This window comes from Sarcophilus harrisii, chromosome 5, assembly GCF_902635505.1.
Source record: "Sarcophilus harrisii chromosome 5, mSarHar1.11, whole genome shotgun sequence".
NCBI lineage: Eukaryota > Metazoa > Chordata > Mammalia > Dasyuromorphia > Dasyuridae > Sarcophilus > Sarcophilus harrisii.
The window spans coordinates 215,569,994-215,584,759 of record NC_045430.1 but is presented as its reverse complement, the minus strand read 5'-3'; the positions used below and the strand labels follow the sequence as shown (position 1 = coordinate 215,584,759).

General features: G+C 35.2%; 1 protein-coding gene across 2 annotated transcripts in view; it reads left to right on the top strand.

Moving 5' to 3' along the window:
* PITRM1 (pitrilysin metallopeptidase 1) overlaps nucleotides 1–13,413 on the top strand; it is a 42,221-nt gene extending 28,808 nt beyond the window's left edge. For both annotated transcript variants that reach the window (XM_031939624.1, XM_031939625.1), the window contains 7 exons: nucleotides 1,182–1,302; nucleotides 3,219–3,275; nucleotides 4,501–4,613; nucleotides 11,137–11,262; nucleotides 11,815–11,960; nucleotides 12,628–12,730; nucleotides 12,920–13,413. In XM_031939624.1, coding sequence (XP_031795484.1) covers nucleotides 1,182–1,302; nucleotides 3,219–3,275; nucleotides 4,501–4,613; nucleotides 11,137–11,262; nucleotides 11,815–11,960; nucleotides 12,628–12,730; nucleotides 12,920–13,013 — 760 coding nt within the window. In that variant the 3' untranslated portion in view covers nucleotides 13,014–13,413. The remainder of the gene's footprint in view (nucleotides 1–1,181; nucleotides 1,303–3,218; nucleotides 3,276–4,500; nucleotides 4,614–11,136; nucleotides 11,263–11,814; nucleotides 11,961–12,627; nucleotides 12,731–12,919) is intronic.
* The last annotated feature ends 1,353 nt before the right edge of the window (nucleotides 13,414–14,766 follow it).

The window sequence follows — 14,766 nt, the reverse complement described above, 5'->3', positions numbered from 1 at the left end:
ACTTATTATTAACAGTTGTCATATGTCATATCAATAAGTATTTACTAAATGCTTTTTATAAACCAAGCATTCTGTTAAATTCTGGAAATTCTAAACAAAGAGAAAGCAAGCTCTGTCAAGGTGCTAATATTTTAATGGAAGAACACAACACATAAAAGGAAGCTGAAAAGGTAGGGGGTGGAGGAAAGGAGGAAGCACAGTGGAAGAATTCAGAGATCTTGGCTAGAGTCTAGAGGTAAAAACAGTCATGTTTGGCTTTGGTATTAGGTCTTGAAATGACAGATCAAAGAAGAATCAGAGAAAAGGGTCAAAAGGGAAAATTGTACTTCTGTTGTGAGGATATTAAAGGCTAACAGAGCCTGGAGGGTGAGGTGGTTGCTGTGGTAGAGTAAAGAAAGTTCAGAGAGGAATAAAGGCTGCCTTGTATGATTTTTAATGTATACCTAGGAGATACCTAGTTGCAGAACATTTATAGTGGAAATTTGTTTGGCCAGATTAAGTGATTTGAAAAATAAATTTTTTTCTACACAGTATAGTGAATTCCGAGGTCTTTTATTCTCAGTCTCTTTCAGTCTCTTGTGTGACTTAACATTAAAGATGTGGTCTGTACTAGAGCATCATTTGAGAAAGCCTTATCATTTGTGGAAATCTGCCTATTTCCTTCTCATACTTTGCATCAAGGTAAACTGTCTCATTTGAGACTGAAAAGATTAATTTATCCTAGTGCTTATAATGGGACAAACACCTCACATTCAAGTATTAGTAGTTAATATTTATACATAGTTTAAAAGTTCTTATTTTTATTGTCTTTTGCTCACATTTTTATCACTTTGCCAATGATTTAGAGCAGAAAAAGAGGGCCGCCAAGGATTGAAGTTCATTTTGTATTTTTCCTTGTGCTATAAGAGCATATGTCACCTAGTGGCCAGACTGCTGGTGATGAGCTTCTTTCTACATAGCAAAGCTGATCCTTGGAAACCACAGCCTTAAAATGGGACTAATGTCAAATCTTCCCTCTGAAGAATGATTTGTACTTTCTGGCATTGCCTCAGAACCTGGGGTCATCACCACACCACAATGAGGGAGGCATCAGAGTTGTATCTTAACTGATAACATACATACATGCATAGTTTATATGTACAATTTATATACATGTATGCTTATTTTATGTTTTAAAACAGATGTTCAGTGAATGCTGCCCCTCAACAGCTGTCCCAGGCAGGAAAAGAAATTGAAAATTTCTTAAAAAGCCTTGGTCGAAGTAAAAAGGAAAGAAAATCTGTCCGACCCCATGTAATTGAGGTAAGATTTAATTTGCAAGCAGATTTTATGATTTATTCTTCAGGTATAATAAAATATTCATTAGTTTGAGTTATCATGAGATATAGAGAAAGAAAGTCATTTGTGTGTTGGACTTTTATTATAGCCTAAAATTTTTCTATAAATTAAAAAATCATTGTAAAGTATAAATCACTATATTTCAGTGATTACTGGGTCATTATTATAGATTTGGGGGTTTTGTTTTGTTTTTTAACTAGTTATGTTGTGATAGGTATATTATCTTTGTCTCTACATCCTTTCTTCAATATCAGTGTGTTTGGATGTGTGGTGTGTGTGTGTGTGTGTGTGTGTGTGTGTTTGGGTATGTTGTAAGCATTATTATTGCTTTTTATTTTTCTTCTTTCAGATTGTCCTAAATGTCAATATTTATTCTCAATCAGTTGTCCTTTCATTGGAGATAGTATCCCAGATTGAATTTTTTTTTTTAATTCTGATGATTATTTTTGCTATACAAGTTTACAGATTCTTGGTTTGTTCCCTTTTAACTTCATTCAAAACTTTTGATTTCTCTCCAACCATTTGGCAAAATTCTGCTATGGTTCCCTGGAAATCTACTTGGTTCTGATTTTTTTCAAGTATCCATCCGTTTTCTTTCTTTTGCAATATTTACTTAGAGAAGTTTGCAATTCTTGATAGCCATCTCTCTTTCTGATATAGTTATCTTTCCTGTCAATTTGTTTGTGTGCTAAGATTTTAAATTTTTCCCCTTAGGTCATTAGTGGTTCTAGTTTTTTTTTTTTTTTTTTTTTTTTTTTTGTTATAGTTCCTTATCTATCTCTTTCCTTCTGATTTCTTTCCCTGAGATGCTGACTTTCTCCCCGGGAACCAGACTTATGAGCTGTTTCAGCTTCCTCCCAAACTGGGGGATTTACTTGCTTCAGTTATAGCCCCAAGTGATTCTGGGGTTGTCTGTCTCCTTGTCTTCAGATCTGAAACAATCCCACAATCCTGCAAGTTCCCTTTCTTCTTTACTTCTGTAGTTGAGTTTATTATCTAGTACATTACTCTTTTTGCAAAGTGGCAAGGCGGAGGTTGAAATTGATGCTTGTTGCCCAGAATGGTGATATAAAGACAGGAATTTGGCCAGACTCTGCAGCTTCAGGAAGAAAGGAAATTGCAGAATGGGTCCCACATTGGCAGGGTACAGAGGGGATAGTGAAATAAACAGGTTAGGGAAACACTGAAAATTTTTAGCATGATTGTGATATGATCAGAATTTCTTTTCCCCTCCCTTCTATTATAATTTTTAAAATTCTTGGAAAAAATAATTTTTATTCTTAATTGTTAATATTAATTTAAATAACAAATTAATATTTGATAATTATAATATTTAATATTAATATATTTTAACTATTTTGGTTTCATATTCCAAAATCTAAATGTATTCTTTCTTAATGGAGGTCACCATTTGTGCGTATTCTTCTTAGTACTTATTATTTACTTACATGTTTAAAGTTTCTCACTCCAATGTGGAATGTTTTAATGTATTGAATTAGTCCTGTAAAAATAAAAGTGAGTAAAGCTGTTATAGGAATATTTGCACACATGCTTAAAATTTGAAAATGAAACTTCAAAACATTTAATTTTTATCTTTAATTAATTCAGCAAACTTAAACTTAATTTGGATCAAGAATCTATATTCTTTGGGGAAAATAAAAAATCAACTGGATGGTAACTTGTAAAAAGTAAGAGGCTAATGAACTAAGGACAAGAAGCATCTTTTTTTTTTCTGTTATAGAGATATTAAGTAAAGAAATTATGCTTCTTATATTATATATATATTGTTATTATATATATGTGTGTGTGTGTGTGTATTCTTTGCAAAGTTATTTTTTATTTAATTATGTTTAACTTGAAAGCTTGTTTTTCTTTTCTAGAAACCTATTGATGGTAATTTAGTAAATGGTCCCCAACCTACAAGAAAACTAATTACTGTAAGTTAATAATTTAGTACAACTATATTATGCAAATGTTAATTTACAGAACTTACAGAAATTGTAAAAAGTGCTTTCCTTCATTTCTTCAGACAGTTTAGGATTGATTATCTGTTAAGTAGAAGCAGGAAAAAGGAAGAGAAAAGAATAAACATATAGGGACTTACTATATGTCAGGGACTATTCTAAGTGCTTTAAGGTGTCTCATTTCTAATGTCTCATTGGATCCTCACAACAACCTTATGAGGTAGGTGCTTTTATTCCCATTTTAGAGCTGAGAAAACTGAAGCAAACAGGGGTGAAGTGATTTGCCCAGAGTCACGTAACTGCTAAGTGTCTGGGGCTACGTTTGAACTCAGGTCTTGAGTCCAAACCCAGTACTAATGGAGGATAGAAAAACTGTAAGTGACATGACTTAGGATATGGCAAATTACTATTATCTATGTCTTTTTTTGGTATTTATTTAATTTCTTCTCATATTTTCATTTGATTCAACCACTTTCAAATGTTGCCAGGAGTGATGCTGGCCCTGTTTGACACCTCTTGCCTGATATACTCATTTCTCTTTTTTCTCTACCATATGGTATCTCATAATTTTCTAACGACTTGATTGTCCCATATCAGTCTAGGAAATTTTGCTACTCAGTGAAAAGGCTATACCACATAATAGTAGGACTTTTAGCTTATTTTTATTTTTATGTAACACTTAAGTTTTTTGTATATATGTCTTCATGGACTTTAGTTGAAATAGTATTGATTAGAATTTTTTCCTCCCTGTGAATTTTTTTTTTTTTTTATGCTCAGATTTTTTTGAAACATATATATTCAACCCTACCTCCCAGGAATGATACTTTTTACTGACATTTTTTGCTTTTTTACTTTCTATTATTTTTCTTCATAAATGTATGAAATTCATTTGCTTCATTATGCACAATCTAGAAATTTTGTTTTATCAAAAGAAATGAGATCACAACTGTTTGTATAAATGGTGTTGTTACAGGGTGTATTTTTAAAAGAGTGTTTATAAATTTTAAAAAGCATTATAAATTGAATCTTTCATGATGGCATTAAATGGAAGAGTTGCCTGAAATTAATACTTTTCATGGAGAAATAATTGATTTCGCTTAAAATCATTGTGATATTTTCTTTAAGATCTATTTACTTAGTGTCATCATACTTCATTTTAATAAATTTCACAAACTGAAGACATTTTTTTTCTCTTTAGGACCCTACTTTTAAACCATGTCAGATGAAGACTCATTTTGTACTTCCTTTCCCTGTGAATTATGTGGGTGAAGGTGTTAGGACTGTTCCTTATACACATCCAGATTATGCCAGGTATGTAACACAAAAAATTACTTTCTAGACAAAAAAGACTTATTAGCTAATGCCCAAGGAAATGATGTAGCTAGAAAGGTACCCTTTTGTTTACAGAAATTCTGAAATGAAAGCATTCACAAATTAGAATTCATTCCATCCCCCACTTTAAAGAAGTCACTTTTCCTGGGCCACTGTCTTAATGTATGTCCTTTCAGAAAGTGAGCATTTATGGAACGTTTCTGGCAAATCATTCACATTCTGATGAAAACATATTTACTATTAATAATTAAGTTTCTCCTCACAGTCTTCTGATTTGATGATATCACTGTTCTCTGTCAACCAACTTCAAGCCCTCAGTGTCTTCAACTCCTCCTTCCTCTCTGATCACATCCTGTTTTTTCTGCAATACCTCTTCTACAATATCTCTTCATATCCAAACTCTTCTCTTGGCATCCCTTTTATCCTAGATCAAGCCTTTGTGGTGTGAGTTCAGATTTTGCTTCAGATCTTTAACTAGCTTTGTGATCCTGCATAAATCACTTTGTAAAATGGGGATACTTCCCAGAGTTGTCATGAGAATCCACAGAGAGACCCTCCCCAATGTGTAGTGAACCTTTTAGGGTTTATAATGTTGATGTAGCCTACACCTTAGTTAAAGTTTTCAGTCTCAGATTGTTGCTGTTAACTTCTTTATTGGTCTTTCACCTCTCATCTGTTTTCCTCTACAGTCCAGAGCTGAAAGCAAAATTAAATGAGCCCCCTCCTCTGGTTGAAAAGCTCTAGGCTTTTGTTTGGCATTTGAAGCCCATCACCTATCATCACATCTAGCAGGAAGCATGTCTTGACCTTTCCAATGTCTATGTATATTTTACACTTAATTTTCTCTAGTTATTTTTCCTTCAGTGCAGATCTTAAGCTCTTTGAGCACGGGGACTACTTTGTTTTCCTGCAGCACTTAGCACAGTACCAGAACATAGTAGCTGTTTTTAGTAAATATTAAACCAGATAATAAGTCAAACTTATGAAGATAAAATTTTTTTAAACCTGAGTGTATGACTTTACACATTTTATTGGATTTGTTCAATGTTCTAGCCTCCAGTCATCCAGTGTTAATTATCTTCCAGTCTTAGTAATTATCTAAAATTTGATAAGCTTGATATCTATACTTTTACCCAAATTAATGATGACAGTGTTAAGTGACTTAAATCCCACTACCAATTCCTGAGATTCTTCAGTAGAAACCTCCTTCCAGGCTTCCAAAAAGATGCTGATGAATACACTCTGTCACCCTTACACTCCAAAGCCTTCCTTGGCTTCTTAGTGCCCTTACAATAAAGTAAAACTTCTCTTTGTGTAATGGACTCCTTTGCTTTCTGTGCAAAAGTCATCAGTGGACCCCCCCTTCTCAGAATTTTTAAAAATGTATAAAATAAAATACCTGGAACTACAAAGAAATAGAGGGACTAGTGAAATTAAATCTTTTTTGTCCCATATTCTAGTTCCTGGGTCTTCTGAAATCAATTTATGAACTCTTTCCTCTTCCCATTCTCTATGATTGTAATTAGTAGAGAAGGTGCTAACCTGTAGTTTCCCATATCAGTGAAAGTTACCAGTCTACTTATACCCTAATCCCTTCATGTACTCTTCATTCCATCCAAATGGGATTGCTAGCTGTTTCCCAAACTTCACATCTGTCTTTGACTTGTTTTCATTTACTTAACTGTGCCCCATCATGTCTCATGCACTTTCTCACTTTTTCTTTCATGAGACTTCTAGTCTTCCTTCATGGCTCAGCTTAGATGTCATCTGGCCTTCTTCTCTCCCAGTATTTAGGTTCCTTCATATTATTTATATTTATGTGGGTATGTAGAGTTTAGGGCATGCAGGAAAGATTAGTGCCCTTGGAGGGAGGGCTACTTTCCACCTCTGGGGTCCACCTGATCCACTTATCTCTCCCCTTGGCTCCAAGAAACTGTAGCATGCACAAAACATGTAGGCCAGTAAATGTTCAGCAGATGGGCTAAACCAGTTTCAGGGTAAATGATGAGTTGGGGGGTGTCTGTCTCAACCACGTGTAGATCTCCCCTGGTGGAATGGGCAGATGAGAACATTTTGAAGGCAGCTAAAGCCAGAGCTGTGGACGCTTGGAGCTTGGTCAGGCATCGAAGACACCAGGGTTATGCACTCTACCTAAAGTCAGCACCAGTCATTTTGATTCTTTCTTAACCACTTACTACAGAGTCATTGCTATAGTAATGACTCTGGAAGTGAGTGAGGGTCGAAAACCTTATGCAACTCTGCCTCACTTAAATCCAGTTTACACTTGAATCAAAAGACATTCCCATACAATTTTATCATTTCTATTTATCTCAAAGTCCTGTGGCAAAGGGCAAGTGGTGAAACAGCAGGTGAGGATACTCTGGGAGTCACAGCCCTGCACACAGACAGCCCAGGCCAGAGGGTCATCTTCTCATAGGAAGCAGCCATGGGAGTTGGCAGCCCCCTGGGTGTCTGAGCAGCGTTTTAAGGATCACGCTGCTCACCTCCAATTATGAGGACAGGCCTGGAAGTTGTACCCTAAACATTGTCTGCTTACCCAACATTGCCTTGATTGCCATGGCAGGTCCAGATCCCACCCTGTGGTAGAAACACTAAAAAATGTATAAAAACTTCTCTCACCATTCTGCTCACCATCTGTACATGAAATGTACACACCTTCTAGACAACACAAAGTCCAGTACACCTGAAAGAGGAACAGCTCTTGTTGCAAGAGAACTCAACAGTGTCACATCCAAATAGCAGCCCTGAGTGAAACAAGGTTGGCAAATGAATCCAGTTTACTGAAGTCAGAATGAAATAATTTTTTTTTTTTTTGGAGTGGCCACAGTGAAGGAGAGTACCATAAAGCTGGTGTAGATTTTGCAATTAAAACTAATCTAGTAAAACAAACTTTTGTGCCTTCCAAAAGGAATGAATGATAAGCTTATGATGATGCGATTGTCACTTACAGGAAAATGCCCTACACCACCATAATCAGTGCCTATGTTGCCACCATGACAAATTCTGATGAGATCCAAGAAAAAAACTTATGAATACCTGGAGACCCTTATCCTCAGTGCGCCAAAAGAGTACAAGTTTATAATTCTGGGAGATTTTAATGCTCTAGTAGGTTCTGACTACCAGACATGGCAGGAAGTCCTTAGGAGGAATGGAGGTGGAAACAGCAGCACCTGTTTATTACTACTGAAGATTTGTGCATCTTGTGACCATCTATCACGAAGACAGTATTCCATTTGATTAAGTGCAATAAAACTTCATGGATGCACCCTCATAGCAAACACTGGCATTTAACAGACTGTGATTGTAAGGAGAAAGACGGGATTCTTTCTCTTGATGTAGAGTGCTGGACTAATTAGACTTATCCTCTCTCCAATATTTGCATTCAACAAAAGAACAAAAGCAGGGACCCCAAGGCAAAAAGAGTACTAGAAAAATTAATGTCAACAGAATACTTCTCTGAGAGTGGGCAGTTTGTTGCTAACTTGTAGAGTAAGTTGAGCCAACACACAGTTGGCAACAGTGAAGAAGATAGCTCTCAAGAGATTTGGTGTACAGCAGTGCATCTGCTCCTCTGGATTAGAATACTCGTATTAGGACTGGGTTTGATGAAAATGATGGAGAAATCCAGAAGCTGCTAAATGAAATGATTCAGTTAGCATGATTCATAATTCATCTCATGATGAAATGAGAACTCCATAGGGTATACCCGCAGGATAAGATATCCATCTCTAAGAAAGTAGCATTCTATTGTCAAAAGTAAAGTACAATCAAAACTTAGATGCGAAATTGAGACTAGAGAAATGAAATTAAGTTTTATGCTGATAGTAACAGTCCATAGAGCTTTTATGAAGGCTATTTATGGACCAAAGATCTATGATGCTGATGGAGATACATTGATTAGTGATTAGGACATGATCCTAGAGAGATGGGCTGATTTTTCAAGCCATTGACTTGTTAACCTCAAGTTGAAATCAGTCATTCCCTAGCTGAAATTCCAACTGAAGAAGAGGATTTGAATGTGGCAAAGTGCTTGCTGCTGATTCTGTTCCAGCTGAGATTTACAGGGAAGGGGTGGTGTTCATTGATCAATACAAAATCTGACTGAAATATATATGGCAGAGGAGGATATGCCTCAGGAGTTTAAGGATACTTCCATTGACCTCTTTATAAGATTGTGCTGTGACAATCATGGGAGGTGGGGGAGGTCCTTTCTCTTAGTCACAGCTGGCAAGATTCTTGCCGGAGAATTCCTTAATAGGCTGATCCTACTCTTGGAAAGTGGTTATCTACTTGAGAGTTAGTATGGCTGAGGAACAGTCAATATAATGTTTGCTGCCCAACAACTCCAGGAGAAATGCCAGAGCAGAACAGAGTTTGTATATACAATATTTGTAAATCTGGCCAAGGCCTTTGTTACTATCGAGAAGGTTTATGGAAAACTGTCAAAATTTGATTGCCTAAAGAAATTCACCAGAGTGAGATGTCAATTGGCATGCTTCTAATTCTGGACAATGGACAATACTCCAGAGCTTTTCCAGGCATCAGTGCAGTGAAACAAGGCTGTGTGCTTGCACCCATGCATTTTAGCGTGATGTTTTTAGTCATATTATCAAATGATGTCAGTGGGGACAAGTCAGCTGTTGCACTGATGGTAGTCTTCAATTTGAAAAGGCTACAATCCAAGACTTAAGTGGAGAGTATTGGTGAATGATTTTTTGTTTGTAGATGATTATGCATTCAGTTCAGCCTCTGAAGCTGAGATGCACCAGAGTACGGATCAGTTCTCTGCTGCTTGTGATAATTTTGGCCTAACAATTAACACCAAGAAAACACAGTTCATCAGCATCCATATGTGGAACCTTTGGTTACAACAAATGGACAAATTAAGAATACTGTGGATAAGTTTACTTACCTTGGCAGTATACTTTCCAGAGATGTCCACATTGATAATGAGGTTGACATGTATTGTCAGAACTACTAGGACTCCTTTCTTTTGAAATGAAGGCTATGGAGGAGGTAAAGAGTGCGAGGAAAATAAAAGGAAAGGTCCCCTAACCATTCCCCTCTACCTTTAAGCAGTATTTCAATCCTAAACCATCTTCTTTTAAAAGAAGAACCAGGATGTGGGGATGGAGAATCTGGTGAAAACCGTGTCCCAACCGACTACCAACTAAAGATCTGCAGAGCCATTGTGCTGACCTCCGTTATTATATGTCTGTGAAACCTGGACACAGTCTCCCAGTGCCATTTCAGGAAACTGAATCACTTCCATCCATTTAAATTGTCTTAGGAAGATTTTGAAGATTACTTGGCAAGATAAGATACCAGACACTGAGATCCTTTCTTGAATGAAACTGCCAAGCATTACAACTCGACTGTAGAGAGATAGCTCCATTGTTGGCCACATTGTTTGAATGCTAAATGTATACTTGCCAAAAAGACTATTTTATAGAAAACTTAAACAGAGCAAGCACTTATAAGGTGATCCAAGAAAGTGATACAAGCATTCCCAAGGTCTCTTAAAAACTTGAGAATTGATTGTATGACTAGGAGACACTGGTCCAGAACCACCCAGAATGGCATGCCCTCATCAGAGAAGGTACTATGCTCTATGAGCAAAGCAGAATTGAATTAGCTCAGAAGAAACATGAGTTGCTCAAGGTAAATTAAGAGACTATCCCCCAAATGGATATTCATAGGGACTATTTGTATCTGATCTATGACAAAGTATTCCAAGTTCATATTGGTCTAATCAGCTATAGTCAGACACGCTAACTTGATTCTAACATCTAATGATGTCATTTTGATTGTCTTCTAGAAGAACCACCATTTACTCCTCCACATATATATCTTGAATCTTCCCAATACAATTAAGTTTCTTGAGGTCTAGAACTATTTGTTTAGTGTCTTAGTATCCCTAGCACCTGACATGTTATGTTTTTATATACAGTGAGTTATGAAGAGATCCTCCCAGCAAATGATAAAGCAGTCTTTTTTTTAGTTAACTGAATAAAATTAGTTTTGGATAATGAAAGATTTTTGTTTTATAGTATTTGGCTCATAGTAAGCACATAACAGATGCTTCTGGACTTAAAGATTGGACTACTGTATTCATAATCATGTAAAGGATCTCTGATAAATAACATTTTAATGTAAAACATAACTTGTTTAATAGCAAGAATTAAAATAAGTGAATTTGAGGGATGAGGAATGAGAGAGAAGAGAGTGTGGCAACGAATTGAGAATTAGCCTTGAAATCTGAGGGACATGGCTTTACACCCAGTCGCTGATGTCTGAGCCTGGGTAAAATTCTTACCCTCTCAGTGCCCTGGGCAATTGTTTAAGATTATTAGTGTTAGCCAATGTGGGAGCTTCCTTATTTGTCAATTTTCTGTACCAGTGAGATCATATAGATCCTAACCCTCTATGTTTAAAAATTTTAAATGTTTTATGTATTTTAACTTTTAAAAATTTTTTCCAGTCTTAAGATCCTTGCACGTTTGATGACTGCTAAGTTCTTACATACAGAAATCAGAGAAAAAGGTGGTGCATATGGTGGAGGTGCCAAATTGAGCAGTAATGGGATATTCACCTTTTACTCTTACAGGTAAATTGTCCAATATATATATATATATATATATATATATAATGCATAATGGTCATTGATAGAAATGTCTTTTATAGAGAGTGGAATGTTCAGCTTGTAGTAGGATCTGTTTCAGAGCCCTCTTTCATACTCAGATCCCTGTTGATTCTCACTGATAAAATGAAGAGATCCTTTGACAAGTAAACTATGCTTCTATTTAAAAAGAATTCAATGACAATCCTTCCCTTAAAGACCTACTGTGAAGTTTTATCATTGTATAAAAAGCCTTCCTGTGTGGCCAGAGGCACAAGTGGAGCACAAGCTCTTGTAGGTCCTCTTCAGTGTCAAAGACTTAAATACACTAAATTCAGAGAAGCTCATCATTATAAGTTTGTTTTCTTTTGGCCATAGCAACTCCTGTGAAAATGGACTACTACTAATGTGTGGGAGGGTTGCAATTTGAAAGTGTGAGTGTGGACAAATATGGCTTTTAAAGAAAGAGTAACCAAACTGTAGTTATTCATTTTCTAAATTTCATATGTAAAACATTTTTTTTTCAATCATTTTATTTAGGGATCCAAATTCAGTACAAACTCTCCAGTCTTTTGAAAAAGCTGTCAGTTGGGCCAAGTCTGGAAAATTCACAGATGTGGATATTGAAGAAGCAAAACTGTCAGTTTTTTCAGTTGTAGATGCCCCAGTTGCACCTTCAGACAAAGGTAGGAGGAAAGTATTGTGTGTGTTTGTAGAAACAGTTCTAAAAAGCAGTCATGGAATTTTCCAATTACTAGATACAATGCTAGAGAAGTAATAGTTGTTCTTTTAATGTACCCTTTTTGGACAGCAAAGCATGTTTTTCATCTGGGACCTTAATTTAAAAAGATTTAATTTAAAAAAAATCTTTAAAAAAAACCTTTTTGCATTCCCTTCTATCCTACAAAGCAAGATTTTTACTTATTAACTGCCTCTATATCTATGAGACTTTACAACCCTTTCAAGATAGAAGTTTCATTTTTTCATTTGCATTCTTATTATTTTGATCCATTTCTTGATGGGTTGTTTTTCAGTCATGTCAAACTCTTCATTTATGTCCCCATCTGGAGTTTTCATGGAAATTGAGGCTGAATTTGAACTCCAGGAAGATGAGACTTCCTGACTCCAGGCCCAACACTCTATTTACCGTGTCACCTGTTTGACACAGATATTTAATAAATGGTTGTTGATTGACAAAGCTAAATCTTAAATTTATAATGATTTTTGCATTGAGCTCTACCTATGGGAAAAATAGGCCTTCTGCTTAAGTATGTTGAATTCTGTCATTTTTTGTGAAGTGTGAAAGATGCCATTGCTCTAATGTGATTTTTTGAAATTTGGCTTTATTTTCAGGAATGGACCAGTTCTTATATGGGCTTTCAGATGAGATGAAGCAGGCACACAGGGAACAACTTTTTGGTGTTAGTCATGAACACCTTACTAATGTTAGCGATAAGTGAGTATGTTTTAAAAAAATTATTCTGCATGTGGTTTTCTTTCAGATATTAACTTTCGAATAGTAGTATTTCAGTGAAAATAAGAATTTAAAAGGGTATCAATTTTCATTACACAAATGACATTATTGTTAAAATAATGGCTAAAGTCTTTTCTTCTAAACTTATTACCCTCTCTGTTTCTATTTCAGATACCTTAGAATTGGAAAGAGCACAAGAGGATTAGCAGTACTCGGACCAGATAATGCAAACATTGATAAAGACCCATCATGGGTAATAAGATAGTACACTAAAAAGTCTCAAAATAATTAGAGCTTACATGAAAACCTATCACATAGGTTCTTTAATTATTAAACTCAACCTATATTTATTTTAATGGGTCACAATCATTAATAACTTTTGTCCAAAAATTTATCACATACACTTTCATATTCAGAACTTAATTATGTCAAAGAACATTAACTTTGAGGACAAAACTTTGCCAATCATGAAGGAAAAATAATGATTATGTAATATAATGGCCTAATTGAAGAGATTATAACTAAGCTTTAAAATGTATAAACTATATATTTTTAAACTTCCAGGGCAGTGTTTTTATTTAACTGTGTAGGCCCCAATTGGCATGTCAACTTCATACCTTTAAGTAGTTGTTATTTTTAGAAATAAAAAAAGAATCTGACCCAGATGTGCTTTGGTTATTTATTTTCAGCACTGTTTTGATTTAATATGAGTATCAATATCTCACTAGTTTTATCTAGGGCTAATCGGTAAGTTTATTTGTTTTCTTTTTTTCTCTCAATCTGTTCATTTCGTATTTCGCTATGAACTCAAATGAATTTGACTTAAAAGTCTCTATTTGAGTATCTTTGAGATCTTTCTTATTCCTTCCTAATTTCACCTGTTTATTTATTGGCCTGTATACTATTCTTCAGGCATTCTTAAGGAAACAAATTAACTGTCTGCTGCTTCTTATGTCATGGACTTTTGGTCAGAATAATGTTTTTGAATCAAAATAAAAGACAGTGTTACAAAGATAAGATATTTAAACAAGCCCTTATTCTAAATATAATGAATGGAACCTTCTAATATCTTCTTTTATTCTCTTCAAAATGCTAAACTTCCCACCTCCACTAAACTGTGTTTTTGAAAAAACATCAGTGTTAAAGGAGTTTGGGGAGCCTTTTCTTTTCTCCATCTTCTGATATCTGTTAATTTTTCATCTCTCCCTACTTATAGTTGTTTCTCCTTACTTTAAGTCTTCTGGCAGAGCTGAGAACCATAGCAATTTAGAACTGTCATCAAAAAGCATCTAATTCATATGGCATAGGTGAAAAAACTGGCCTTTAAGTAGTTAAGTGACTTGCTTCAAATCATGCAATTTGGAAAATAACAAAACCGAGATCTCCTATAATTAAGGGCTTGAATATATTTTATCACTTATGTAGTAAAATTTTATGCTAATTTGGGCTGGGTTTTTTTGGAGGAGAAGGGAAGAGGACTCTTTGTTGCCTATTCATAGGACTTTGATAGAAATAAGATTACCTTTTCTCCTTATTCAAGGCTGCTATTGCCATATGCTGATTTTTTTCCCCCCTACTACATAATGCTACTTTTTTTTTTTTTTTTGCTGAGGCAACTGGGGTTAAGTGACCTGCCCAGGGTCACACAGCTAGGAAGTGTTAAGTATCTGAGACCAAATTTGAACTCAGGTCCTCCTGATTTCAGGGCTGTTGTTCTATTCACTGTACTACCTAGTTGCCCCTATAATGTTCTTTAGCTCAGAACTTGAACACTTCCAATCTTTGAACCACTAAAAATTTAACTCATAGTTTATCACTGAGAACAAAAAAAATCGAAATTGTTTGTTCAAATGTTATATATCTAAACTAAATTCTGTGTTGCCAGTTAAAAACCAGTTAAAAACATGAAAGCTACTAAGTTTTGTTTAGAGTTATTCATTAAAGTCACTATATTTATAACCATAGATTCAGTATTAACTTTTTCAAAACTGTCTTTGGAGAAATGAAAATACTGCAGA